Below are 27,418 nucleotides of genomic sequence, written 5' to 3' on the forward strand. Positions count from 1 at the left end.
CTGCTAATTAGATTTGAACAAATTGGATTAAAATGTGGTGTGTCATATTATTTTCATATTTTGCAGCTGTGCTTGAATTAACAGGACTAGTTGTATTAAACTTCCACTAGTTGAAGAATTAATCTGTGAGTTTATATATGTTCTTTACAGTTCTTTTTCTTTACAGAGGTGTTGGTTTGATTATTAGCAAACCAACACCTCTAATCTTCATTCACTGTCTTTCATGCCTATATAGGGCCGATGCCACCCTTCTGCTTTTCACCATCATCAATGTTTTGAGAGTTGTGCTGACTGCCATCAAACAGGAAAAGAAAACAATGTCAAGCTTCGCACCCAGTTGCCAAAATATTTGAGATAATAGTGATTGCCATTGCCCTAGACTGATGGAAACACAATTATTGTAATCACAGCACACATAACTGTGAATCATCCCAGTAGCAAATAAGACTTCAGAATGCAATATTACCAGAATGTCAGGTAAGGGGTAAGACAGCTTGGATATTGCAACTCTGCCTTGCCTTTTGTTTGTGTATGTGTAGTGGAAAGTAGTGTTTGCAACCTGTTATTTGTAGCACGGGTTCTAGAAAGAAAGAATTATAAGAGTATAAAGAAATGCTCCTGCACTCTGATTTTTGCACATGTCAAGTTTTATTTCAATTTATGTGCATATGTACAAGCTTACAATGAATACATCCCTCCTTCATATGTCTGGGCAGCTTGTCACTTTCTGGGCTTTTTTGATATAATTTTTTTGTGTATGTTTTATATTGGCCTTCACAGGTTGTATGTGCAATGATTTCATACGTTTATATACGTTTCTGGGGACCTGTTGACCTTACAATGGCTGTTACCAGAAATGTGGAGGTTTGTAGTCGAAAGCAAGAAAATATGTTTCAAGTAACAACAAAAAGCAGTTTGTAATAAGTGGCTACCTGTATGTGTTTCTAATGAGGCAATTGGTCACTGCTGCAAGTATAAAATCTCGGAAGAGTAGCAATGACTTAATGTGAATTTTTAAGCTTTAAGCTTCATATTCATTGGCTTACTACAGCATGTTTTGTGCAGCAAACGTAATAATAATAATAATAATAATAATACAATAGATTGCCTTGGTTAGTCCCCTAAATATACAGGGTAGTAATGAAGGAAATCTTCTGAACATGAATAAGTGAGCTTGCTTATTGAAGTGCTACCATAAAATGGATAAAACATTATTTTTGCACAGTTAAGGCCATTGCTGTGAATTGTGAATTGAACAATTCACCTTCATCTGTGAGGGACAGATTTCAAAACAAATAAAAATGCAGGGAAGGTAGATTGCATATAGAAGATTCAAGTAAAAAAAAAAGGCTAAACTGCTAAATTATCAATGTGCCCCATCTAAGGTATTTTCACTTTGTATTTTTGTGTTTTAGTAATGCAGAGTTGGCATCACTGCTGATGCTGTGGATATCAGCAAGTCTGACACTGACGATAAGCATATTTCTATTGATTTTTTTAATTTATTATGGAAAGACGTAGTTTTGCAGCCCGGGGAGAGAGTCTGTGGAAGTAGACACTGGTCGGTGTGGTGCCTCAGCAGAAGAAGGCCAGGTCACTCTTTCTGCAGCCCACCTGACAGCACATGATTGTCAGCTTTTCATTCAGGTCTCGTCTGTGCTGAGGAACTGCCACACTGGTGCCGAGGTACTCAAAGCTGCCCACTCCTGTACACACGTAATATAAGCCAGTTATTACAATATTAGAATGAATTCTGAACGTTACAAAACTCAAAAACTAGCGTTAATTCCTGCTGCTGTGAAATAGGTATTATAATAATACGTTTTATAATACTTATTTCACTGTCAGACCAGAAAGTTCTTCTGGCCATTTAAATAGTGAGCATAGTCCTTTTGTTAGAGACCCAATATTATTTGACTGTCAAAACTGAGCAGGCTCCAAGTCTGTTGTTTATATAGTCTGCTTATCTAATGAATACTAATGATTGTGGCAAGTCTGCTAACTGTGTTTGGCTACTCTGTAAATCATGTCTGGCACCAGCGATGAAACAAACAATCTGATAAGGGCAAAATTCCATTTCCAGTGCTCTACAAGACCTCTGTACCACAGGCTTACTCACCAGAGCGGCAGTCCAAACACCCAGTACAGCCAGCAGGTGAAATTGGCCATAATACAATGACTGAGACACGTTTTCCACCAAATACTTATAGATTTTGTTTCCATTTGCTCTAATACTATTTTATTGCCAATAGTTCACAACAAAGAATCCAAAACCAGAATATCACACAGAAGTTAAATTAGCTTTTGAAGTTGGTTCACTTGTTTCAGAGTGGTGTAAACCTGTGATATTTGATTTACTATCAGTAGTATCAGAAATGGTGTCCTTGCTATTGAGAGTCCATGCAATCTGTTTTAGAAAGTTTTAGTGATTGCACTGAAGGTCAGATTAGTGTGTCTGTGGGTGAATTACACTGTAGACACATCAACTAGCCAGTGTGTGAATCGCATACACAGTGATAACTGCATTGTCAAATGAGAAAAGAGGTGAACTGACCTTGTAGGGCTGGTTCATTGAGAATCCTCCTCCACCTGGATCCACCACAGGTATAGACAATGGCGCGGATGAACTCGCGGCCACACAGCTTGATGGCTTCCACCTCGCCCTGCTTCAGGGCGACCGCACACAGGACACTTAGCATGAGCACGGGCAGCAGTGCTGTCTTGCTCATGGTGGTTTCTTGGTGTCTGTACCGGCACTCTTTCACTCCAAAAGCTCCCCTTGTCTTTGTCTGCATCTGACAGAGTCACAGCTCCATATATACATGGCTCTCTTACTTTCCTTTCCTCCTCCTCTAAGACGCCTGTCCCACTCAATCCACCTGCTCACCCAGCCTAATTGCTTTATGTTTCCAGTCATCTTTAACAAAGCCATATGTGGATCCCAAAAGACTTGCATCAGGCAAACAACAGTTTATAACACTAACAGGAAATGGCATTTTACGAAAAGCCATAGAGTCTCAAATGCTAAAGTTTAATGGTTTGATAGTTATTGCCTGACTGTAATGCAAGGCTAAATGGGCTAAAAGATTTATCATGTTCTCTGTAGACAGTTGTCCTATATTTTGAATATACACTGTGTATTATTTTATTTAACCATTATTTAATCTGGTCAGTCAACTGAGAACTGATATGAATGTAAAATGATATTATACACATTTCATATAGTGAGACGTACTGTACTTAAAAAGTTAAGAACTGAGGTCTGCTTCAAGACCATTTTTTTTCTTGTTTTTTCCTGTGAATGTTCGCAGTGAAAATACTCTCTAAATGTCAAGGAGAGGAATGGTTCATGTATGACTGGAATGTTGTAAAATGTGGAGCAGTGGCTTTCTGTTTATTGCACTAATCTTCCAAAGAGTTCTGTAATGAGCTCATTTAGAGGACGTGAATGACCTCATCACAAACAACTCAAGGATCAGGCATAATCACATCAATGTTCCCATGACTCCTGCCAGTGTTATGTACCATATATCACCGTACTTTCCACACTGACTTGGCTTATATTGAATGTCAGTTGTGTCCAGATAAAACTCTCATGATACATGACTGCTTCCTTTTATGGCTCTATACACACATTTTGAAATGTTGCAACATTTTTATTCTGAACATTAAACTAAGACTTTAATCCATTTTTCCTTGGCACAGAAGCACTGACAATCAAGGACAGGATAGCGTTTTTCTTGTTCTACTTTGCAATTTATTTCTTTTGTTGAGCACGAAAGGTTAAAAGACAGGGTCAGTGCAGATGCATGTTCCAGTAATCGCATTGTCCTTCTTGACTGGATACTTTCAGTCTGGCCCTTTTCTGATTCAACAGATATTACTACTGATGATGATGACAAAATGGACATGGTAATTGTGTCAACATTTTAGTAAAAATATATGGCACACAAACAGCATTTTCCTAAACCATGGTGCCTTTTACTAGCTGTAGGTCTCCTTAGTGCCGACTTGAGAGGGTTGACCGAATGATTTCTTCTAATGTGTCCACCTGCAAGGAGAGAAGATGTGAAATTGCTGAGTATTTAATAAGAAGATAAGAATGATTTGCCTCTACACTCACCAACTGTAATCCTCAACACGCTAAAAAGATGACAACACTATTAAGCCAGCAATACTATTAACAGTATTTAAGAAAGTTTGGTGTAGTAAAAAAGTAGTAGTTGTGAGTAGCTTTAAGTAGTCAAATTCATATATTTACTGCACCAATGGTCAGAATTATCATTTTTTATCTATTCATATATGTATGCCAACAATGTTGTGTAAAATTGAACCATGTTGATAACCATTTTATCATTAACGTTTTGCTGTAATGGTCAGAATGCTTATATGTAGTGAAACCTTGATACAAACCTGGAGTTAGCTTGAACGGACAACCAAACAGAAGTAGCATAAGCAATCATTCCTTTTCAAGCTCCTTATTATGCAATATATTCTCTATGTTATTATCACTGAAGTAAAAAAGTAAGCATTAAACAGAAACAGGTTTCTGGAGAGGCTACATTTCACAGTCTGGTACATGTACCCTTCAAACCTCGTGTATTTTTTAGACAGCAGTTTTCAATTCTGTATTTTTGTTTTTAGGGACGCAAGACTAGATTTTTTTCTAATGATTGTTGGCTACAAAAAGGTTCTTATTATGTGGGGACTTGTGCTGTCTTTTGAAAAACCGACAGCAAAGAATGTCCAAATGTGATCCCACTTGGGCTTGTTTGCCTATTGGTTATTAACTTATAAAGAGATTTATAACTGCACAGTGAGTGCTTGTTTAATAAAGAAGGGTTCAAATTTAAATTGTGTAATTGGGTTTCAGAGTTCCAAACAACCCCGTATCCGAAGTGTTTGCACCTCCAGTACTACTATATACTGCATGTCTCATCAGTGGATTGTGCTTGTGTCAGTCTTACCTGGGGCCCTGCTCCAACGTCCAGGTTCTTCAGCTGATAGACACTGACCTGGCCTTCACTGTCCCCAACCAGTATACAGTCTGTGTCAGTGGCAAACAGGAGTGAGGTAAACTTTACCCCTGGGCTAGCCAAGCTCACGATGGTGGGATCCAGGCTGAGAGAGTAAGACATGCATTCATTTCAATCGGATGCTGATTTACATACACAGATGCTTGCGGAGCACAGGTGACACTTTTATCATGTATTTATTTTTACTGTGAAGCACTCTAGGGTGGGGTTCACTGAATGAGTGTGCTACACAAATTTAAATCTCGTAATTAGTGGGTTTGAGAGGGAATGTTTATGGGGTGGCACACACATGCAGGAGCCCAGGTTCCAGATCTCCACTCTGTCCTCGTTGACCGTGCCGAAGACGGTGGCCCACTTCGGGGACCACATGACGTCGAACACGGCCCTCTGGCCGGAAGTGAAGCTGAGGATGGGCTTCATTAAGTCCTGCCTCCACAGCTGGACCGTCCAGTCAGCCGCGCAGCTGAGGAAGATGTCCGGGCAAAAAGGAGACCACGTGATTCTGTACAGAGGCCCCTGAAGGAGGGAAAGCAGGCAGCGTGGGATGAAGGTAAAGAGAGGATCTGTGTAAACATGCTGTCAGAATAATGCGATGGAAGGAGGTCACTGTGCATATTCAAGTCCATGCAAAGTCTATACAACCTCACTTACCTCATGCCCCCTGTATGTCTCCAAATACTGTTCATTGTATGAACATGAGCACTTGTGAATATAACCTTCCTCTGTGCCGACCAGGTAGATGATTGTGTCCTGAAGGAAAAGAAACCAGTGAGGAGAATGAAAGCACGTGAAATGCACTGTGTAGCACATCTGGGCATTGTATGAAAGTGAAAGTAAATCCTTATCCCTACAGACTCCCCTCACGGTTCCTGAAAGTCTGCAGGGGTAAATGTGAGGTCCTGACGGCCGGTGTGACACCTGCCTCTGCGTGGAAATCGAAGCACAGCCCGGGCGCCTGTCGCGAGATGAGCACCTCGCCCTTGCCCTCCTTCTCCTCTGCCTTTTTGGACTTGTCTGTTCTTTTCAGCTTCATCATGTCTGTGAGAACACGCCTCTAGCTCAGTTATTACAGGCATTTAGCAGAGAGACTTACACAACTTTTTACACCGCATTTACATTGCATCCATTCATACAGCTTGAACTGAAGCAATGCAGGTTAAGTCTGTCAGGTTAAGTACCTTGCTCAAGGGTACAACGGCAGTGTCCTACCCAGAAATCAAACCTAACCTTTAGGTTACAAGACTAGCTCCTTACCCATTATACTACTCTGCTGCCTCAGTATACACACGTTTTGCGCAGTAGCTCGTTCACGCATGCGGAATGTGTGTATTTTTTTATTTTAAATAAGGTGAAAGTGTAGCTGATCCGTGTGATGTGAGATCTGGGTGGGACACACGGGAGAACAGTAAGGGCTTACCGATGCATTCCAGGCCTTTCCTCATGAACCATTTGCAGAGCCTTCCGTCTGCGGACACTGAGATGAGGGCCTCGCCTTTGTCCTCCCCCATCACAGCCCTCTCCATGTTAATCCACTTCACCTGCCACACCGCAGCCTTGTGTTTGTGGCTGCAGTCACTGGGAAGCACACGCACACAAAAAACACGCCTTCAAAATGCCATTTTATTTGCCTCTCAGTCAACCAAAATTGTTCCTAAGCTATATTACACTAGAAATATGAGAAAATACACACACACACATTTGCATTTGTCAATGTTTTCTATATCATGCGAAAATATATATGAACAACTGTGTGGCCCGGCATATAAAACAGCACCACCTGCTGTCGACGACGTGCGTCTTTTCGTTACTCTGCACGCTGTATGTGGCCACGATCCCGGCTTTCATCCCGACCGCCAGCTGGCTGCTGTTGTTTGCGGAGAAGTCCAGCGCGGTCACACTGCTACCGCACTGGATCACTCGCTCCGGCCACTGACATCACAGGACAAGCACAGCTGTTAGTAATCAAATACGCTCTGTTTCTTGTCCCAGGTGTCACAGCGTGCGGATCGGCCTATACACTGGGAACGGCGAATGGTGCAAGTCAATCATATCAATCAATGAGATGTCCACAGTTTATGTACTTAGAATTGGCCTATACTGTTCTTGTGTTTATGGTTCAGAAAGGCTGATTTGCACGCTCCGAAAAGAGTGATAAACACCCCATTCCAGGGCAGGAGCATCAACAAAAAATTAATAATAATCCACTTTCGTTGATGTCGCATGCATCATCACCAAAAGCCTCATTTTACTTCTGGAAGTGCCCATGCATGCAAACCATATTCACAGGTACAGATGGTCCTATTTTTGAAGATTACAAAAAAAGAGACCAAAGTCTTATTTAAAATGTGAAGCTTCATTTTTCATACCATGGGATTTTTCAGAGACCAGCAGCAGACTCGCCCAGGTTTATCTTCTTTAAAATCAAAGGTCCCATAACCCACAGCCAAAAGATCCTGCAACAGGAAATAAAATGCACCAGACAAATACAGGAAGAAATCAGTACAGAAAGTTCCTGTTCCTGTTCATGTCTGTATTTTGTGAGTTATTTTTCAAGTTTTAAGGTTTAAGGTTGTCATTTTCAGCATTAATTCCCTGCTGCTAACAGTCCAATGAAACTGAGATATTGTCATTATGGAGAGCACAGACTATCGGGCTTAAATGACGAGTTGGGGGAAACCCTACAGAGTGAAGATGAGGGATTTATTGAGCTGTGGCGAGAGCGTGAGGGTTTATATGATCCGCTGGTATCCCGTTAGAGTGAGCGGAAACGAGGAAGTGTACCGGGTTGCGCTTGTTCCAGGCCATGCTAGTGACGCTGAGCCCAGCGGTTTGCACACAGCTGTAGGACCACAGGCGCTCCAGAGCAGGTGTGAGCGTGCCTTCCTCCTTCTCCACGCCTTTACCCGCATCCTCACTGTCTTTTGCACAATATGGATCTACAGAACATTAAAAAATCCAAAGCACTTAACACTGTTCAAAATAGATAAAGTTATATTTTTAAAAAGCTGCGCTTCCATATTGTGCTTACTTCTGAAATACTTCCATTGGCACTTCTCGTACTATGCACATATGATACACGCAACATTTGCAAAACTTTTTTTAGATTAAATTACTTATTCCAAAATCTTATAAATCCAATCACAAATGAAACCTGCTCAATCCCATGCCCCGCTGAACTCAAAGTTAACCAATACACAGTGTAGAAACATTACCTTCCAGGATGGGGAGCTGCCTATAGGCTGCCAGCTTGGGTTGCAAAATGTTCTCCAGGAGAATCCTTTCCATTACAAACAAACTATGCTGAAACTTCTCAGACTGCAGAATCAGCTGAGGGTCCACTTCATCCTTTGTCTCAATGAAATCCTCTGCCTCTATATGTGAACTGGAACTACTTCCTGAAATGCAAACATTCAAAGTGACATCCCAAAACCAACAACACTGTGACTAACGTCTATCGCAAAAATGGTCAAACGATTGGTTGCCTGTGCTTATGCTGCTGATGACGGACGTGGTTTTCTCTGAGCTCCTGGCTGCGTCGTGCCTGTGCTCCGAGACAGCCTCAAGGCAGCTTGGCTTCTCTTTCTCTGCGGACTTTGTGGTCTCGCCCACCCCAATGGTGGAAAAAGTGTCATACATGTCCCAGGTAGTCACTGTCACGCCTGCGGGAGGTGCACTGTGCATTAATCGGACTTGAAATGTGGATGCAAGGCCCATGAAAATCATGCATTGTACATTCCTACCAAATTGCGGCTAGCAAACGAGAAGATAATGGTTACCAGTATCCACCATGGTGATGGTCTCACTCTGGACCTGTTTAGTTTTTGGGGCTCCATTGAAAGTCTGCATCATCCTTTCCACATATTTGTCATTCCCCATCCTGTTTTTACACAGCTCTGTGTATTCCTTGTTTTTCTCTCTGCAGAAAATAAAACGTCATTTGGGAAATGCACTAAACTGGCAATATACAGTGTGCACATCCAAATGAACAAGCACAAGAATAAATGGGTACCTACTTCACAACTGCAGCCTCCTCCGACTCCACAGATACAGAGACACCAGGCAAGTCCAGTAACCAGATAGTATCCGTTTCACTTAAATATCTATCCACTACCTCATCCAACATGTCTTCTCTAATTTGCTCTTTCACCTCCTCCCTCCTGACCTGTATGTCTATGTATACATACAATGAACAACAAAAAAAAACATTAAATTGAATGTATTCACAACATTTTGTAACCAATCAAAAAATGTCCCTTCCCTTGGGCAAATTCTATACTTTAATCATCACTATGTAATATTTCATCAATACATGTGTACTAAGAGCAAAAGAAAATGATTACCGGAAAGGCTATTAGAAATATAACGCTTGGAGGAAGGATCCTCTATTTCATCACTCATTGATCCCATGGTGGACTGGCTTGATCTAGACATTGTGCTGCTTCCAAACACTGACCTGAAATTAAAGTATCAGTCAGTTACCAACTGTGTGCAGAACTGCAATCTAATTAAAATATTCCGAATTTGGCAAACACATGCTGAATGTACTACTTGGTAAAAGGCCCAGCAGAGCTTGCATTGGTCGTCTGGTATGTGGCAGAGAAGAAATCTGAGGCAGTGGCACCAGAGGCATCATGGCCTATGAAGATTTTGCTCTGCTTGGACACAGCGCCAGGGTCTGGGTGGTAGAGAGGTTGAGGTGTGACAGCTTTGCCACTGTCATCAAAAACCTTTGGGAAAGCAAAGTACATTTGAGTAATCCTGGAGTACCCGATGTGTCTTTTTTTTGGGGGGGGGGGGGTGTTCTTTTTCAGGAGAGAATCATGCATGCCCATATCATTACAAAGCCAATGACCAATGGAGCAGCTCGGAGGCCAAGTGGTAGACTCTCCTAAAGTTTGGAAACTAATTCACAGAATTGCTACATTCATTCAAACTGTCATATATCGACGACATTGTTATTAATGGTCAGCTACCTGAACAACACGCTTCGCTGTTTGGTGTGAGCTTTTATCAAGAAGTTTGCTGTCTCCTGCTAAACTGAAACTTTTCCGGGTAACTGAAGCAGCCACACTCTTTGCGTTAGTCGAGCTGTGGTTAACGCGGAGTATTCCTGACGTGGACACATTTGTTGCTCTGGAGGACCTAAAAAAGGAACTATAGTCAGATCAATGTAATATATAACTAGGCAACATATGAAGCTAACGTTAGCCAAGGCATACATTCAGACAAGTCAAGTTAATTTAAGACTACTTTAATTTTAGTACAGTATAAATACAGCTAGCTGTTATCGAAGTAAGTAACGTTAGCTAACCCAAAAGGTAGAAATGGCTAACGTTTGCTGGCAAGTTCTATTCCACCTAGCAAGCTAATGAATTTAGAAAGAACGTAACTAGCAGGTAGTCGATAACTTTCGTGAGCTGACCTTATTCAGACTTAGACCAATGTAAACTTCAGGTTAACTTTACGTGCTACTTTCGTATATAGACTAGGTAATTATTATAACACGTTAACGTCAGAAACTTGACTTACGGAGTTACTTTAACAGTTGGCTTCTTCATTTTTGCTGATGTGTCACACGTTTTAGAGATATGGACAGTGCAAAAAATATTGTGGATTTGAAACTGACAGATGCTTAGCTAGCTGGATGCCAGCTTTCAGACTGTTCTAACTTAGTGTTTGAAGTTGCCATAGCAATACATTTCTCCGCCCACAAGTTGAAGTCACATCAGTCAACGGTTGTGTTGGGGTTTTAAGACGTCACGCTTTGCGAAATTAAGTGCTTTCCCGGCATAAATGCGTGCTGCTGGCGCTATCGGAGCCCTAAAGAAAAAAATGAGCCCTAAAAAAGAGATGTTTTTATTTTTCTGGGTGCGATGCATGGTGTGGGTAATGAAGAGGTTGATGTTACAGTTTAAAATAGTATTTCAGCGAAGATTCGTTACATTGTTGCACACTGGATAAGAAGATTGGTGAATTTGCACAACACGGCGCGAGCAGACAGAACCTAAAAGTTGAACTGTTTTTCATCAGAAATCCAACATTCCTTATTTCGTGATAACGAGTACGTAAACAGGATTTCGACATTAACAGATCATTATGTCGTGATTACGAGGTAGTTTAGGCCTACTTGGTATTTCGAGATTGCCAAATCGCTATTTCGTGACACAAACCCGATTTTGTCGAAATCATGCGATAAAATCATAAAATAACATAATTATACCAAGCCTAGTATAAGTGATCGTTTGTGAGATGTTTCATGACCTTAAATGACTCAGAGCATGCCGCAAATTCACCCATGAATGTTTGCGTATGGGAGAGTGGTGGCGGCAGGCGGGAGTATGCGATTTTCCATGCTACTCTCATTGTTATGCAAATGACACACATCAGACACAGGCTACTGTATGAAAGCTTTAGTGCGATAACCTTTCCCGATGCCTTCGAAAGACTTATTGCGGAAGCTCCTGCCTACAAACAACACGATATAGAGAGAGATCGTCAAGTTGCAACACCGCATTGTTTGCTAATACATGAAGTATTCTTCACAGATAAAATTGTATCAGTACCAAGGCTGTCTGGTATGTCTATCACTGGCAAGCTTACGTGAACAATACACTCGTTATGCCACATTCAACATTACCATCTAGATTTCTAATAAAATTTGACCCACGTGACTGAAAATTCGACCTCAGATGAAAATGTGATATACATAAATGACATCAGTTCTTTCGCGTCAAACATGTCTGCAACATGCAATTACAAAAATCAATAGCCAAAATCAATAAAAAAAAATGATATACACAAATAACCCCTCTGTTCCCAGCAACGAAAGGAACGCACAACGCAGTTTCAAGTAGCACATTACGTCATTTAATGTAGGGCGGGGGAGTTCATCCGGGTAGTTGTGATGACACGAATTATGACCCTTTTAGCGTAGCAAACATGGCGGAGGTAAGGAAAAAACTCAAAGCTAGATATAAATATTCTTCATAATAGAATTGCTTTGTGATAATGGCGGTTTATTTTGTGCCTTAGAAACACTAGAGTGGACAAAAATACACGATTCATGCAATGCGTTGTTTAGCTAAATAACATTGTCTGCTTGTTTATTTCAAAATGTCATCTTGCTAGCTATTTGCAAACTTATTTATAAATTGGCTAGCTAGTTGGCTAGCTAAACAAATGTATCAAGCTAGCTAGCTGCTGAGATAATTTTAGGCAAGCTGGTTAAATATTAATGTGATGCATTTTATTTACAATTTTCCGAATAAATGTGTAAGTCAGTTGTAATAGTCGAGATCTGTGTTCAAGATTGATGTCAAGATAGCCAGTTTACCTGTTTTGCTAGCTTGCTTGTTTCAGGCGCGCTTTTCTATATAGCAAGCTTAAACTTACTAGTTTTGTATTTACTAGGCCCGCCTCACGAGTAGCTCTACAGAAGTATTGAAAATGGTGCATTTAGTTCGCTATCACCAAGTTCTGTGGCCGAACGATTTTTCTACTTTCGCGCACCTCTCTAGCGAGCCAACTCTAATGAAATTATGGCAGTTGTGCTGAGAACCAACAAGCGAGCGTTGCTATCTCTGTATTGTGGCGTAGATAGCTAGTGCTACCCCTTGGAACCAACCATCTCGCCGTCCTTGCTGGAGAGTTATCTGGCTAAGTTAGTTATATATTTAAATTGTAATTACCGTACGTGTACATGTACTATGTTATACATTATGAAACACGTAAGATAGCTATAACCACCCAATGAGGATAACATAGGTAGATTCTAAGTGAAGTTTCTGAGGTAAAATGATTCAACTTAGATGGCTTTATAGTTAATTATCTAGGTAGCGTGATGGTTGGTAAGAGGAACCTGGTTTAATATGCCCACACAAATTCCATCATAAAATCTAGCTAGTTAAGATAACGCTAAATTCGCTTTGATTTATTAATTTCCTTTCTTTGATGGGCGAATCTAGGCAACTTTGTAAATCGTTCTTGTTTGTTACCATATTGTCAGTCAATCTCACGGTGTCTCAGTTACTGGTTGATTACTTGGTGAAAAGTTACAGTAACCCGGTTTCAGGTTATCTCATATCTGTCCATTATTTTATTTGTTGTTTCTGTCTCACAGGTTTATTAATTTATATATATGCTTTTTTTTTGTCATTTTAGTCCTCCTTTGGGAGCTCGAGCCCAGCAGGTAACACAAAAGCTTCTGACTTATATATTTTCTTGTATTTTTATTTTTTGTAGCTATTATGGCAGTATAATTTTATTTGTATGTTTTACAGGAGATTCAGCTGGCTCTGACGACCATGAGTTTGATCCTTCGGTTGAGATGCTCATTCATGATTACGATGATGAACGAACTCTTGAAGAGGAGGAGATGCTAGAGGGAGAAACAAACTTCAGCACAGAGATTGATGACCTTGCTCGAGTAAGTCAAACTTGCTCAGAGTACTTTTTAAAGACCAGTAACAATCACAGTCTGTTTTCTATGCATTTCTGGCTGTTGTAATTGATATTTATTTCTCAATTGTAAAGATTTTTCTTTCAGTAAAGGTTGATTAGTCTGTAATAGCCTACATTTTGCCAGCCATTTGATTGTGTATGCTTGATTCATACTGCAGGAGGGAGAAATGCCCATTCAAGAGCTGTTGAGTATATATGGCTATGGTGGTGGTTCTGCTGAGGAGGAAGAGGATGAGGATGATGCTGAGATTGAGGAGGACGAGGAAGAAGAAGAGGAATATGTGGAAAATGATGAGAACAGCAGAAGTACCGGAGAATTGAAAAGGAATATGGTTTGTGTCTATTACGTGCATACGATTTGTTCATTTGCCACCAGAATTGCATGAAATATTTGAAATGCAGATCATTTTTCAGATGGTATTGAGTTATGCTTGTTTTTTAGTGAGTATATATTCTTAAATTTGAATATGGATTGTCAGAGATGTAGCAGGATGTTTTGCAAGACCATCTAATTGTGAAATGCACTTCAGTGCTAAATTTTCCATTAATGCTATTTGATGTTTTTTGTATTTTTTTGTATTGTTTTAGGATGAGAGAGTGAAGGATTCCTCTGGGCAGGAAGATGAGACTCAGTCCTCTAATGATGACCAAACTCCATTTGTCACTTCACATGATACTGCTGAGTTGATCCGCCCACGACGGTGCAAGTACTTTGAAAGTATGTGGGTGTTCTGTCTGTTGCGTAGACGATGGTCATATGAATGCAGCTGAATGAGAATAGGAAATTAAAAGTCTAATGGTGCGTGAAGTCTTGCCTAAGGAATGCACTGTAAGCCACCATTTACATTTAATATGTTGCTTCAGCAGGATTGCCTGTCTCTTCCAAATTTGAATGGATTTACTGCAGAAGAATGGTTTTCCTGTACATTACATTTGTCTTTAAAAGTCGGTGCTCTTTTCAGGTAATGATGCTGAAGAGGAATCTGAGGAGGACGAAGATTATATTCCCTCTGAAGACTGGAAAAAGGTAAACGTTACAACAGTTAGGTGAAGTGTTCTTTAGTCTGATGGGTTTAAAAATGAATTTAAAATCCATTTGAATTGTGGATTTCAGGAGATCATGGTGGGCTCTATGTATCAGGCTGAAACGCCTTCAGGGCTGTGCAGATACAAAGACAATGAGAAAGGTAACGGGAATCAGTTTTCTTGAACGATGTGAGTGATTTAAATGAAGTTGCTTTATTCTCAAGCATGTAAACATTTTCACAGAAGAAAGTGCTTAAATGAATTGCCATAATTGGTGTTATTCTCTTGTTCCCCATTGTAGTGTATGAGAATGATGATCAGTTATTGTGGAACCCAGAATTGCTTCCTGAAAATGAAGTGGTGGAGTTTTTGACCGAAGCCTCTAAACGTACTGGTGAGGAAAAGGGAGTAGATGCCATTCCAGAGGGTTCCCACATAAAAGACAATGAGCAGGTATGGTAAAGACCACCCATACAATCTCACTCTGAGCTAAATAGAAAGCCTCATAAAAGGAGAAAGGTTCTTTGTGCAAATCTGAAGCCATTCTGGAGCTGCCCGTTGGTAGAATTAATTGTGGGGTATTCGATTAAGGGTTTCCCCTAGAAAGACAGCGGAGGGGGAAGTGCCTCAGACAGTAAGCGGGGGTGGTATGAAGTGGCGAGTCGTGGTAATCACATGGTGTAGCCTACTCCTGACCCGGTGAAAACATGATTATGTGATGCCAATTTTGTTAAATAGCGCACATTTATTGAATGCTTAAGCATACGATTATAATTGTGTACACGGAGATCTGGGGATTTTTAATTAATGTTTATTTATTTGATGTGAATGTACTTGTATTGTAAGATTCATATTTAATAAATTAAACTAATATATTAAACTGCGGAAAGGGGTCTGGATTATTTTAAGTGGACTAATCCTTGATTATTTAAAAAAATTGACTAATCCTTTTTATATAGTTTTTGCCCTAGCTACATTAAGTTACTGAAAGACTTTCGAGTGCATGTTTTAGACTGTTTAATCCATTTTAATCTTTATGCATGCATAACAATGTTGTTTCTTCAATGTCACACATTTCTATTGCAGGCCCTTTATGAATTGGTGAAGTGCAATTTTAATACTGATGAAGCTTTAAGAAGACTAAGATTTAATGTAAAAGCTGCCAGAGGTAAGATGATTTTTGTTGTTTAGAAATGTGAAGTACAATGTTATTATCATCAATGTCATTATAGTGCAGCCCACTTGTAACAATAGCATCTTTTGGAATTTTATGCTTACATGCTGTGTATTATCATGTGTATTGTATTCAAATGAATGGAAAATTCCATTTAGTTTGTATAGTGAATGTATTCATTCAGACATATCTTATTAATTTAATACAGTATACCTTAGATGAAAACCTAATTTATGGACTAACTGGTCCATAGTAATATGTACAATTCAACCTTTTCAAGCTCCTTCTATTATACGATTGGTTCTTTTTGATTTTACGGATTCAAAAAGGCTTGCAATAAATGGAAACTAGTCACACTTTCGTCCGTATATATACATAAACGATGACTGTATATTCTCCATTCATTTCCGCCTAGCTAAATTAAAGCTAGCCAGCTCGTGACACATTTAAAAAGGAGAAATGGAGTTTCAATGCATATGACTATCATAAGAAAAGTAAGATAAAATGTGCAATCAACCTTTTGTGAATGGTTTTGTTATTTTCTTGGCCTAAAATGAAATACCATTTGCATTTAATGCTGTAATGAGTGTTCATTGAAAAGCACTTGAATCTTGTTTTCTATTTGATTTATAAACATATTTCCCTTTAAAGCAATAAATGAATGTTTTTTGGGTGAAAAAAACACACCCAAAGGGAAAAAGGCTGGCTTTAGGAAGCCCCCTCCCCCTCCAAAATAAAGAAATACTTGAGTAATTTAGACAAACCGACTTTTCATTCTACCTTAGTAAAACACATTTTAATGCAGAAACGAATTGAGGAATGTGATTATTTATTGATATTGCTTCTTTAAACAGTTTTATGTTGTGCTGGTTAGTCAGTCATGGTGCCTTTTTTATTTCATGGTAAAAAAACCCTAGATTGCTTTGACCATGTAGTCATACACGTACGGTTATACATGTTTTATGTGTTTTTATAGTTCAACTTGTACTTTGTAGCAATAGTTCTAAGAGTTCAAGTTGTAGTTATGTGGTTGTTGGTTTGTTATGCTGTTTGCTGCATGTGTAGCATTGCTGCAATACTGAATGCTGCTGCATTAGTAGTCTGAATAAAGTAGTCAAATTCTGAATAAAGTTATTAGGTGGTAAATTATGCGGAGATGTACTATTACAATTAGACAAGGTGTGTCAGGGCACTGTTGCTTTAGAATGTCAGTCACCAGTGGTGTTTGATATATAGACGGGCTGAAAATGTTTTTTGCAAGAGAATAAGATAATGATTCTTTGACACAAAATGTAGTATATTATTCAGAATAGAAAGAATAAAATAGTGTTAATTACTACTTGTTTGATTTTTGGCTATAAACCTAAACTAAGATTTACTTCTACAAAATGAGTAGGCTGTTTATATAATAATATAATAAATAATCATTTATAATAATAATAATAACAATAATAATAATAATAATAATAAGGTAAATGTAGAATGTAAGTAACCATTCCAATCAAGGATTCAACCAGTGAAGACGGTTTATGGAAATCAGAAAGGGTTTTTGACCCACATCACCGTGAAATTATTTACGTGTCCATAAATTCAAATGCAAAAACAAAAAATAAAAAACCGCACAGAGAAAATGAAAGAACAACAACAACTCGCATACCCACCATTCCCTGGTTCACCAACAGAGATCACATGTACAGAACCACCCAAACCTTTTGTTGGAACCCTTTTATTGCCGCAGGGCGTTCTATTTTTCCCACCAACAAAAAAAAGCACAGTCTGTTGTTTCCGTCTTCATTTTTGAAAGATCGAGGAAAGCTTAACTATAATGACTAGACATAAAAACATTTATAATGTAAAGCATACCTGCAAAACTGTTCCATTCCCCCCACCCTTCCACCTCTGACAAATGACAATAAAATGAGGAAATGCAATACCAGTTAACACTGTACGCCTTCCCCAAACAAGTGTGCATTAATTACACTCACTAGCATGTTATCTGAATTACAGTTTTCAACAATCTACTAGTTTGTATTGCATGGATATACTGGTAGTAACAAAGAATGGTTAGCATGATATGTTAACCATATCATGCTAACCAAGACATGCATATACTTTAACCCCACACAGAGACAATTATTGAGCTGAATTAAAATGTAATGAAATTGAATGGATTTTAATTCAGCCTCGGCTGTTTTTAATAATAAAAGTCATGCGGATATATTGCCAGTGTATTATAAAAGTGTGGGCCAAAATGATTGCCAGATGAACCTTTGAAACAAACAGCTTTTGTGTCATTTTGTGATGTTACCCTGCAATAAGTTGTCAGTGTTACGTCTTGATAAATCAGGCAGTTCCTTCACATTTCAGATCAAACAAGCTTTGCATGTCCTCATTTGTCTCCCTCTGCATGATTTTGCTGCTGTTAACTGTGTGTAGTTTTGAGATTGTAGGCTGGGGGATGTTCTGAACCTCAGTGCTCAAGACTGTCTTACGACTGTCATACAATTCAATCGGGCAATTCAAGTCGATAACATTCTCAACCGGTTGAAAATAGGACGATAAATTTAAAACGCATATTTCTCCAAATATAAAGAACAGACATATTTAATACTTTACTCATCGTGTTTCTTCAATGCCTCTTGTGCAAATAGCACATAAAACCGAGGAAGTCTGAAAACCACTCCTTTAAACGCCTACTGAAAATAAGTCAAATTAATTGTGTTCTGAGCTGAAAATCATTCTTAGAAAATGGTTTTATTATATGCAGAGCATTAAGCAGCATTTGAATGGGAACAATTACATCCTACAGATTTTTATCACAACACCCAGTATGCCTGCATTTGGGCTGCAGTGTAATGATGATAAATGTACATCACGAGAAAGAGACAGAAGGTATTTCAGTGTTTGAATAACTTGACTATATGACAAGTGATCAATTGTCAAAACATGAATGTATTTCTCTGCTACAGAAGAACTGTCAGTGTGGACAGAGGAGGAATGTAGAAATTTTGAACAAGGACTAAAAGCTTATGGAAAAGATTTTCATTTAATACAAGCAAACAAGGTAAGCAGGACTTAGTTTCTGTGTTTTGTCTGTGAAGTTGGATGCTGTGTAACTTTACAAAAGTTATTGAAACTCATGTGTTAGTCTTGGTCAGCATAGAGTCAGTATATTTTGTGAGGCAAGTAATACTTTTTTTTTAAAAACCTACTCTTTATTATTGATTTGTGTCTTGTGATATTTAATGTGTCACTGATGTATGTACAGTGAGCTCCATAACATATCTTTTTCTTCATTTGGCTCTTTACTTCATAGTTTTATATGTATAATTAAGTAGTTCACTTATGGCTGATGTAAAGGTTCTCAGAGGGTAAATAAAGGCTTTATATATTACTTTTTATAAAAATAATTTAATAGGACATTATACATAACAAAAAAACATTTTATTTGTGAATTTATTCAGTGTACATTAAAAAGTTATCCAAGTACCTTAACATTTCAGTTCATTATTATATTGATGTATTATATATGACTGTTAAATTCAGTAAATATTTGTTTGAAATGTTGTTGTTGTTTAAAGGGATATTTATACCTAAAAATAAAATGCCATGATTTTGCACTTTCATTTAGTGTTCTCAATCCATCCAGATGTTTTTTTTTTCTTTGACATTCATATGGCAGCTTTTGTTAAAATATATGGAAGTCACTTATCAGAAACTACAGGGTTCAAACTATATTAAAATGTCCTGACACAGACTCATAGGGATTCCCATACCTCAGTCTCAGAGGCACCAGCAAGGAACTGAAGCTTCACAGTACTCTCTCCCCTTCTAAGATGCAATTGTATACTTTTCAGCAAAATATGTCCAGGCTGATGATAATTCATTTGGGAAGTGGGTTTTTTTAAATGGAAATGGATTGCATGGATTGCTTATTTCATCCCTTTTGGTTAAACAAAGGGGTGTATTGGCCTAAAGATTTCAGTAAGTACATTCAGAAAATATCTACACTCAATGGCCCTCATTCACAAAACATGGGTCAGATTTGATTGTTATCTGCGCTTACAATAGTGTTTTTAAAAATATATATACATTTTTTTCTTGTCTGAATTTTTTGGTACGATGAAAATCTATGCTTTTGGTAACATGCATAAAGGCATATGCACAAGAAGTTTTTGTTTAAAGTGCCTTATTTATACAAAGTAGATGCAGACCTCTGTACATACCTCATATTAACAAAATATGAACAAAAGAATTGTATTAATATAATATGATATTTTTATTAATATACTATTGATTTTAACTACATTAACTGTCCTATCTGAATAACTTCTAATTTTTCACTAGTTTTTATTTTTGGTTTCAATTTCAGTTTGGTTTTAGTTTTAAGAGTGTGCTTTAAGAGTTTTGGTTACAATTTTTGAAAAAAGAATTTATTGAAGTATTTGTTATTTTCACACCTAGTTTTCATCTTAAGTTTTATTTTATGATAACCTTGTTTGGAATGCATCAAATTAATTTGTTTATTGATAAAGGTTGTTGATAATGATATATAAAGATCCGTACATGTGCAGCCAATGCTTGAAATGGCATACTTGCTTTTAGGCTAATCGTGCCTTGGAGAGAGAATGAGTCTCTGGGAGCCGCATAGATAGGTTTATACGGAGTGACAGTTTGCTGATGTGTACACACAACCCTGAGGTCGGCAAGCCTTTTATGGGATTGCTAGGGTATTTCATCATGCAAAGCCACACGAACAGGCGCACGCATCCAGTTTATGATAAATTTTTAATAAATTGGCATTCATCCTCTGATATACATGGGATACCTACATAATTGATGGTCTGTGCAAATTTCATGAATCCCATGGTTTTGCTTTTGAACTTATTGAGAGCAGAAGTAAAGAATTTAAGGAAAGTTTTGTGGATGTGGCCAGGTGTTTGTATGTAAAGGTTATTTAAATGTATGGTGTTGAGGTGCAGAATTTTGCCCATCAGATTGCTTTGTACTTGCCTGGTTTGATCTCACATGTTGAAATTTAACCTGGGGACATATTTGGAAAGAACTATGTGGATGGACTTATAACACTCAATGTGAGTTTTTTTAAATCATAAAAATATTATTTTTGGATGGAATATCCCTTTAATTGTTGTCAGATTGTGATGTTTCTCTGTGAGTTGTGTATATGCTGTTGTATTAACACTGATTCTTCTTTCAGGTATTTATTTTGTGATGATATTAAATTTTTCAGGTGAGAACTAGATCTGTAGGAGAATGTGTGGCCTTTTATTACATGTGGAAGAAATCTGAGCGTTATGATTTCTTTGCACAGCAAACCAGACTTGGGAAAAGGAAATATAATCTTCACCCAGGTGTAACGTAAGTGATTTCTGTCCATAATGGGAGAGCTTTTAAGAAAATTGTGTGTTTGGCCAAATTCGGCTTTGGCCCAAGTGTAATTTCTTTAACAGCAGAAAAGACGGTATTGTCATTTACTCTGCTTTTACTTTGTGGGTAGCGATTTGCTTGAACCTTTTTGAAATTTTCATTGCAATTTTGACTGAAGATTAAAAATTACATTAAAATTACATTTCTTGACCTAAATTGAGTGCTCAAGACTCAAATGCATTAGAATACTTGGATTACGAATGTCTGAACTGTTTCTGAAGTTATTTTTGCTGTAAAAATGCTCCACTTTATTAAGGCAAACTAGTTCAAAAGCTGTGATGGTCCCTGTAGCCAAGTTAGCAATGCATATTGGACCTTTATTTATCACTATTTTAGTAGTTGCGCCAATGTTTTCATGGGCCAAACTGAGCTGAAAATTTCCCCCCCAAATTCACAAAAGCTTTGGGGGTGCCAGTTTCCTTCGTACCATTGGTGCCATTATTGTAGAAACATCAATACCAGGTGTTATTGAGGACAGTGACATGCCACCAGTTGTACAAAAACATTTGTCACCCAAATTGTTGAGCTGTGTGTAATTGTCACCAAATTCCAGTGCACAATGGAAATAATTATTTAAACCTGACAATATCTTAATTCTCATATAATGTAAATTGCACAAATGTATGGCAGCTTGATTAATAGTCTCCATTCATGACCAAATGAGAAAGTATAACACTGATTCAATGTGTATATCCCTATGTGTATATCATTTACTCATCTGGAGGTTGGAAACGAATGTGTATCGCACGCAACAGGACAGTTTGGAAGTGTAGATATCTTTCTAATCGAAAGAGAGATTGAAAAGTTCTGGTCACGTCCTGATTGACAGGTCTGAGCACGGGACACATGCTAAATGCACACGTGTTACTGCGCTCCGTGTACCGTGGTGCTGAATGATAATCGGTGACCGGGGGGCTGCTTTACAGGGATTATATGGACCGGTTGTTGGATGAGACAGAGAGCGCTGCCTCCAGCCGGGCAGCCTCTCCCCCTCCCACTACCTCTAACAGTAGCACCAGCCACTCTGAGAAAGATGACAGCAGCAACCAGAATGGTCAGTATCATTAATAATCTTATTCATTGCTCAACAGATGACCAATATATCCATATGGAGTATCATGCGAGTGTTGTTTGTTTTCCTGATGATCTCTTCTTTAGTCACTACGTCACACCATTTAAAATGTGTTCTGGTGGTACTACCTCACCCTTTGACCTTCAGCTACATAGTCCTTTATGTTTGAGATCCGCTCGTATACGTACATGATGCAATAAATGACACACAAGCTAGTTAAAATCTAATTGTCATTCTTGATTATTCACATCCATGAACACTCAAGATACTAAGAACTCAAAAGCATAAGCGGTATCCACAAGCACCCACATACAGACACAACAAAATAAGTGTAGTGATTTAAATTACAATAAAAAATTGATGAAGTTTGAGAAATATGGTTACGTTAAATTTCTTGTGTCCCTAGATTGTATATTAGATGGATGAATTTGAGAAACTAGTAGTACACTGTGCACACTTCTTCTGTGTTACAGATTACAAAGTGCCATTCAGTAATAGGTTGGTAATTATTAAGCCTGATGTATAATTCATTGCATGACCCTTTCAACAAGTGTCGTATGACAAAAATGATATTTTCAACTGAAAAAAGTATCGCATGACACTATTTCTGTGTTGTGCACCTGTAGAGTTTGGTCACGGATGTCATACTTTGCCACGCAGTGTGATTGGACAGCCAGATGGAACATCAAAATTAAGTGTCATGGATATATATATATATATATATATATATATATATATATATATTTCTTTCTTACATTACATTACAGGCATTTGGCAGACGCTCTTATCCAGAGCGACGTACAACAAAGTGACTAGGCTATAGCATATTCGCCATATTCACCAGAGGATGCCATGTTTCCACAAATGTAGGCTTAGCCTAAGCATCAGCAGTTTGGCGTCATGTTACCATAGGGACAACAGCACCCTCCCTGCAGGCCTTGGCCAAAGTAGAAATGCATAACGTCATGTGAAGTGACACCTGCATTTTTATCATCTGAGACTTGTTGAAAGGTTCATGTGATGAAGTATAAATCGGGCTTTAATCCTTGATTTACTGTATTTACTTTATTTGCTTTTTAATATTCTTGAAGAAGATAAAATACAGATACAAAATCAAGTGGCTTTTGCAACTTGAGCCACCTATTCTTCTTTATTTTAAATTGTCTACTTGGTTTGTACATACTAGGAATGTGTCAGACAGCAGATGTTTTGTTGTTTCAGTGGATTTAATAATTCCAACTATATATATACACTCACCAGCCACTTTATTAGGTACTTGCTAGTGCCAGGTGTGGTCTTCTGCTGCTGTAGCCCATCTGCTTCAAGGTTTGACGTGTTGTGCGTTCAGAGATGCTCTTCTGCATACTTCGGTTGTAACGAGTGGTTATTTGAGTTACTGTTGCCTTTCTATCAGCTCGAACCAGTCTGGCCATTCTCCTCTGACCTCTGCCATCAACAAGGCATTTTCGCCCAGAGAACTGCTGCTCACTGGATATTTTCTCTTTTTCAGACCATTCTCTGTAAATCCTAGAGATGGTTGTGGGTGAAAATCCCAGCAGTTTCTGAAATACTCAAACCAGCCCGTCTGGCACCAACAACCATGCCACGTTCGAAGTCACTCAAATCACATTTCTTCCCCATTCTGATGCTTGGTTTGAACTTCAGCAGATTGTCTTGACCATGTCTACATGCCTAAATGCATTGAGTTTCTGCCACATGATTGGCTGATTAGATATTTGCGTTAACGAGCAGTTGAACAGGTGTACCTAATAAAGTGGCCGGTGAGTGTATATACACTCCTGGGCAAAAAAAAATGGGCCAAGCCCAAAATGGCTTCAAGATAGGCAAATCAATGAAAGAATAGGTAGGACTAAATATAAACGGGTATGTCACAATTACAAGCAAGCTTATAAAAGCGTGTTTTTGAGAGATTTTTAAGATGAGGAATTGCAATGGCTTACCTAGGTTTATGTGTGTCACAGGCATAGCATGTCACAGCACTGGTGAATCCCCGTCCGTTGCGGTCGATGTGAAATGCGAAGGGGCACAGACGAATGGACCTGTCCACACCCGGGAGAGCCCGGCTCCGGCTCCGACTCCGACTCCGGCTCCGGACAGAGACACTAACGGCTGCAGCGAGCCTCTGAGTGACGGCAGGAAGGACTCTGACGAGCCAGAACTGTGTGGCAGACAGGAGGACTCGGGCTGCGAAAAGCCCCTGAAGAGGCACAGAGCGGAGAGCGACTCGCAGGGGGAGGCGGACCCCCCCGGCAGCAGCGGCGGCAGGGCTGAGGACGCGTGACCCCGCCCCCTGCGGAGGCCGCATCACACCGGGGCTGGGAGAAGGGCGGGCTGATTGTATGGAGTATGCGCCCACCGTCCTCCACTTTTATATCCCAAAGTCATGCGTCTTCTAGAACTTGACAAGACGCATAATTTCCTTACGAGTGACCTATCAAAAATTTTAAGAAATGTATTTCCTATTTGTTTTACAAATGGTCGGTTCATATTTTTGTAAGCGAAAGATATTTATATTTTTATGCAAAGTATGGTAGTAGATATTCTTAAGCCATTTAACAAGGGGTGAGTGTTTGGCGGAACAGCGGTCTCCATGGCGAGGGGGATGCTGGAGCTTTACAGGCACACGGTGTTGCACTTTTCTATTTTTGTTTTGAATCTGAGCGTAGTACCTCTGCTACATGTCATCAAAGCAAATAAACTGAGATTCCAGGAAGCCTTACCAAGCACCCTTTGTTCTTATAGGAAAAAAATGAGCTGACGGGGGTCCCCATCGTTCGTTTGTGTGATGCTGACATCAGTGATGTCCTCCTGTATATTACTGATTATGGGACAGTTAAAGTACAAACTGTATTTTTCCACATACTTTGTAGACTTTCTTTCTTTTCTTTTATAGAAAACTCTTATTGAGTTTGTGTCTAAAGTTTGTATAGATTTCTCATCTTGTACAGTTCATATACTTGATTACCTGACAAGCGAATATATTCAGATCTGAGTCTTTTGGCATTTACTTCCTGCTTACAAGTTCTTTTTCATGTTGCCCTGCAAATGGACCTTAAAATGTGCTGACAAGTTTTAACATTCCGTGATGGGTTAAGCAACATTTTTGTGTTTTTTTTTTTTTCTTTTTTATGTGTATGTGCATTGGACAAAACTATTTGGCAATTTATTTGTGCTTTATTTGTGGACTGCTAATGACTCCATGAAATGTGTGGACGTGGCTCGGTGCAATATCTCCCATTGATCCAGAAGTGCTGCAGAGTGCAGGTTCTGTGAGGTGGGAAACTATTCACTGTGCAAGTTGTTAACATTGCTGCTGTGTATCCAGCTCATGTGTGGTTGTTTATTGGTCACCACTAGTCACCCAGGCCAGAAGTACCCGACACTCGAGCGCACTATTGCCTCACAAGGCTTTGTACTCTGAAGACGCTGTTTCAAGAAGTTAGTTTGTTGCTGTCTGGATGTTTTCAAAATGGTGTTAATATTTTGTAGTGCTTTAACCTGCATTCACAAATACTTTGTGTTTAATATGCAGTTTGCGTCAAAGCTTTAGTCCCTCAAATAATGCTGACTTCTCATCCTCTTTCTCTCCAGTAAAAGGTTTTTTCCTTTTTCAAAAGCTGAAGTGTCTTTTTTCCATTTTGAATGTGAATTTACAAGTAGGCTCTTGATCATTTTAGTAACTGTGATAATATTTAAATGAATAAATATTAATAGTAATAAAGCTCTTGTTAATTGTGCATTTTCATTTGTTTTAAGCCTGGAGGAACAGATGAGGACAAGTGAATGTCACCTGAGCTTCAACAGTGTTAATTATGCATTAAAGGTGCAGTATATATTTTTTTAAACACTTTTGTTCATCTTTGGTTAAATTTCCTTCACATTCCAACAGATATAAATAAATTATAAGCTCTAAGAAAAAATATCCGGTCTTTGACTGTCCCAGCCTCTGAAATCAGCCGCTAAATTTCACCGCGCCTGAATCTTAACAACCAATCGGGACAGCTGTCTGCAAGGAGGCCAGTGAGGACATCTCTCCGCCTGTCCATCATGTCGCAAGTTTACAGAGCAAGCTACACAGTTAAGAGCAGAGATGGTGCTTTAGGTTACTAGAATGGCAGAGAAAAATGTGCTGAAATTAATGGTTCCACCTTTGACTGCGATGGCGTCTACTGATTAAAAAAGGAAAGAAAGATAAGATATACTTCTATTGAACCCCGTGGGGTAATTTTTCCTCTGCATTTGACCCATCCTAGTTACTTAGGAGCAGTGGGCAGCCATAGTGCAGCGCCCGGGGACCAACACCACTTCTGAGGCCAGTGCCTTGGTCAAGGGCAACTGCAGGAGCACACCTAACATGCATGTCTTTGAGTGTGGGAGGAAACCGGAGTACCCGGACTAAACCCACGTGAACACGGGGAGAACAAGCTAATTCCACGCAGAGAGGATCCGGTCGGACCTGGATTTGAACCCAGAACCGAACCCGAAACCTCCTCCTTGCGAGGCAACAGCGCTAAAAAAGACTGTCAAAGGATTATGACCAAAAAGGCATTGACGAGAGCAAGACGAGCCTCGAGACATCCGTTCGGCTTTTCAGCGACTGCGAGAGCTCAGGGACTCGAAGGGGTTCAGATGCAACGCTGAGATTGACAGGTAATTATGTTATCTTGCTTGTTCTATTTCTGTCTAAATTTTTTGTCATAGCTAGAAAATGTCAAGTTAGTTAACTGATGTATTTAGCACAGTTTACATTAGCTAGCGCTATGCTGCATGTTAGGTGTTATAGCTCACCTGTAGCTAGCTAGCCATGCTGTTCAAGTGTTAAAAAAAAAAAAAAAATTTAAAAAACATTGCACACCAGTTTGAGAGACATTTAGTCTATTAATGTTTATTTTACCAATAAAGAAATTGCTTTCTGAGATTTGTGTGGAAGAACTTAACTGGCCTGCTCAGAGCCTTGACCTCAACCCCATTGAACACCTGTGGGATAAATTAGAAGGCCGATTGTGAGGCAAGCCTTATTACCCAACATCAATGCCTGATCTCACTAATGCTCTTTGGGCTGAATAGAAGCGAATCCCTACAGCCATGTTCCAAAATCTAGTGGAAAGCCTTCCCAGAAGAGTGGAGGGTGTTATAGCAGCAAAGGGGGATCAACTCCATATTAATGCCCATGGTTTTGGA

The 27,418-nt window shown here is 39.1% G+C and overlaps 3 protein-coding genes across 4 annotated transcripts; 1 reads left to right on the plus strand and 2 right to left on the minus strand.

Annotated features, from left to right (window-relative positions):
• Positions 1–641: 641 nt before the first annotated feature.
• On the minus strand, positions 642–2,921 carry insl5a (insulin-like 5a). Its single transcript, XM_064331976.1, has 2 exons — positions 2,555–2,921; positions 642–1,706 (listed from the first exon to the last, which is right to left on the minus strand). Exons 1-2 carry the CDS (start codon positions 2,793–2,795, stop codon positions 1,576–1,578), a joined length of 372 nt encoding a protein of 123 aa, XP_064188046.1. The 5' UTR covers positions 2,796–2,921; the 3' UTR covers positions 642–1,575.
• Positions 2,922–3,734: 813 nt separating this feature from the next.
• On the minus strand, positions 3,735–11,814 carry dnai4 (dynein axonemal intermediate chain 4). The gene is made up of 17 exons (XM_064331977.1): positions 10,566–11,814; positions 10,010–10,178; positions 9,585–9,763; positions 9,377–9,489; positions 9,050–9,206; positions 8,813–8,952; positions 8,519–8,695; positions 8,249–8,431; positions 7,818–7,972; positions 7,403–7,489; positions 6,814–6,965; positions 6,454–6,611; positions 5,959–6,074; positions 5,688–5,786; positions 5,326–5,552; positions 4,968–5,121; positions 3,735–4,051 (listed from the first exon to the last, which is right to left on the minus strand). The coding sequence occupies exons 1-17, from the start codon at positions 10,592–10,594 to the stop codon at positions 4,001–4,003; spliced, it is 2,346 nt and encodes a 781-aa protein (XP_064188047.1). The 5' UTR covers positions 10,595–11,814; the 3' UTR covers positions 3,735–4,000.
• A 79-nt stretch (positions 11,815–11,893) lies between these two features.
• On the plus strand, positions 11,894–25,958 carry LOC135253101 (mesoderm induction early response protein 1-like). 2 transcript variants are annotated; one of them, XM_064331981.1, is made up of 13 exons: positions 11,894–11,984; positions 13,197–13,224; positions 13,316–13,461; positions 13,655–13,828; positions 14,085–14,214; positions 14,459–14,523; positions 14,611–14,683; positions 14,824–14,975; positions 15,609–15,690; positions 18,666–18,760; positions 20,948–21,075; positions 22,071–22,198; positions 24,199–25,958. In XM_064331981.1, the coding sequence occupies exons 1-13, from the start codon at positions 11,976–11,978 to the stop codon at positions 24,516–24,518; spliced, it is 1,530 nt and encodes a 509-aa protein (XP_064188051.1). In that variant the 5' UTR covers positions 11,894–11,975; the 3' UTR covers positions 24,519–25,958. The 2 variants fall into 2 exon arrangements, with proteins under 2 accessions (XP_064188051.1, XP_064188052.1); XM_064331982.1 differs by having other exon boundaries at positions 21,029–21,075.
• The last annotated feature ends 1,460 nt before the right edge of the window (positions 25,959–27,418 follow it).

The sequence above is a fragment of the Anguilla rostrata genome, chromosome 4 (assembly GCF_018555375.3).
Source record: "Anguilla rostrata isolate EN2019 chromosome 4, ASM1855537v3, whole genome shotgun sequence".
Taxonomy (NCBI): domain Eukaryota; kingdom Metazoa; phylum Chordata; class Actinopteri; order Anguilliformes; family Anguillidae; genus Anguilla; species Anguilla rostrata.

Excerpts from the sequence above, each read along its gene's own strand:
- insl5a (XM_064331976.1), bottom strand. The coding sequence starts at position 2,795 with ATGCAGACAAAGACAAGGGGAGCTTTTGGAGTGAAAGAGTGCCGGTAC. Across the intron at positions 1,707-2,554 it reads CAATGAACCAGCCCTACAAG|GAGTGGGCAGCTTTGAGTAC; the intron begins GTCAGTTCACCT and ends ACGTGTGTACAG.
- dnai4 (XM_064331977.1), bottom strand. The coding sequence starts at position 10,594 with ATGAAGAAGCCAACTGTTAAAGTAACTCC. Across the intron at positions 9,207-9,376 it reads TATTTCTAATAGCCTTTCCG|ACATACAGGTCAGGAGGGAG; the intron begins GTAATCATTTTC and ends ATGTATACATAG. Across the intron at positions 5,787-5,958 it reads GCTTCGATTTCCACGCAGAG|GACACAATCATCTACCTGGT; the intron begins GCAGGTGTCACA and ends CTTTTCCTTCAG.
- LOC135253101 (XM_064331981.1), top strand. Across the intron at positions 13,462-13,654 it reads AGATTGATGACCTTGCTCGA|GAGGGAGAAATGCCCATTCA; the intron begins GTAAGTCAAACT and ends TTCATACTGCAG. Across the intron at positions 14,976-15,608 it reads ACATAAAAGACAATGAGCAG|GCCCTTTATGAATTGGTGAA; the intron begins GTATGGTAAAGA and ends TTTCTATTGCAG.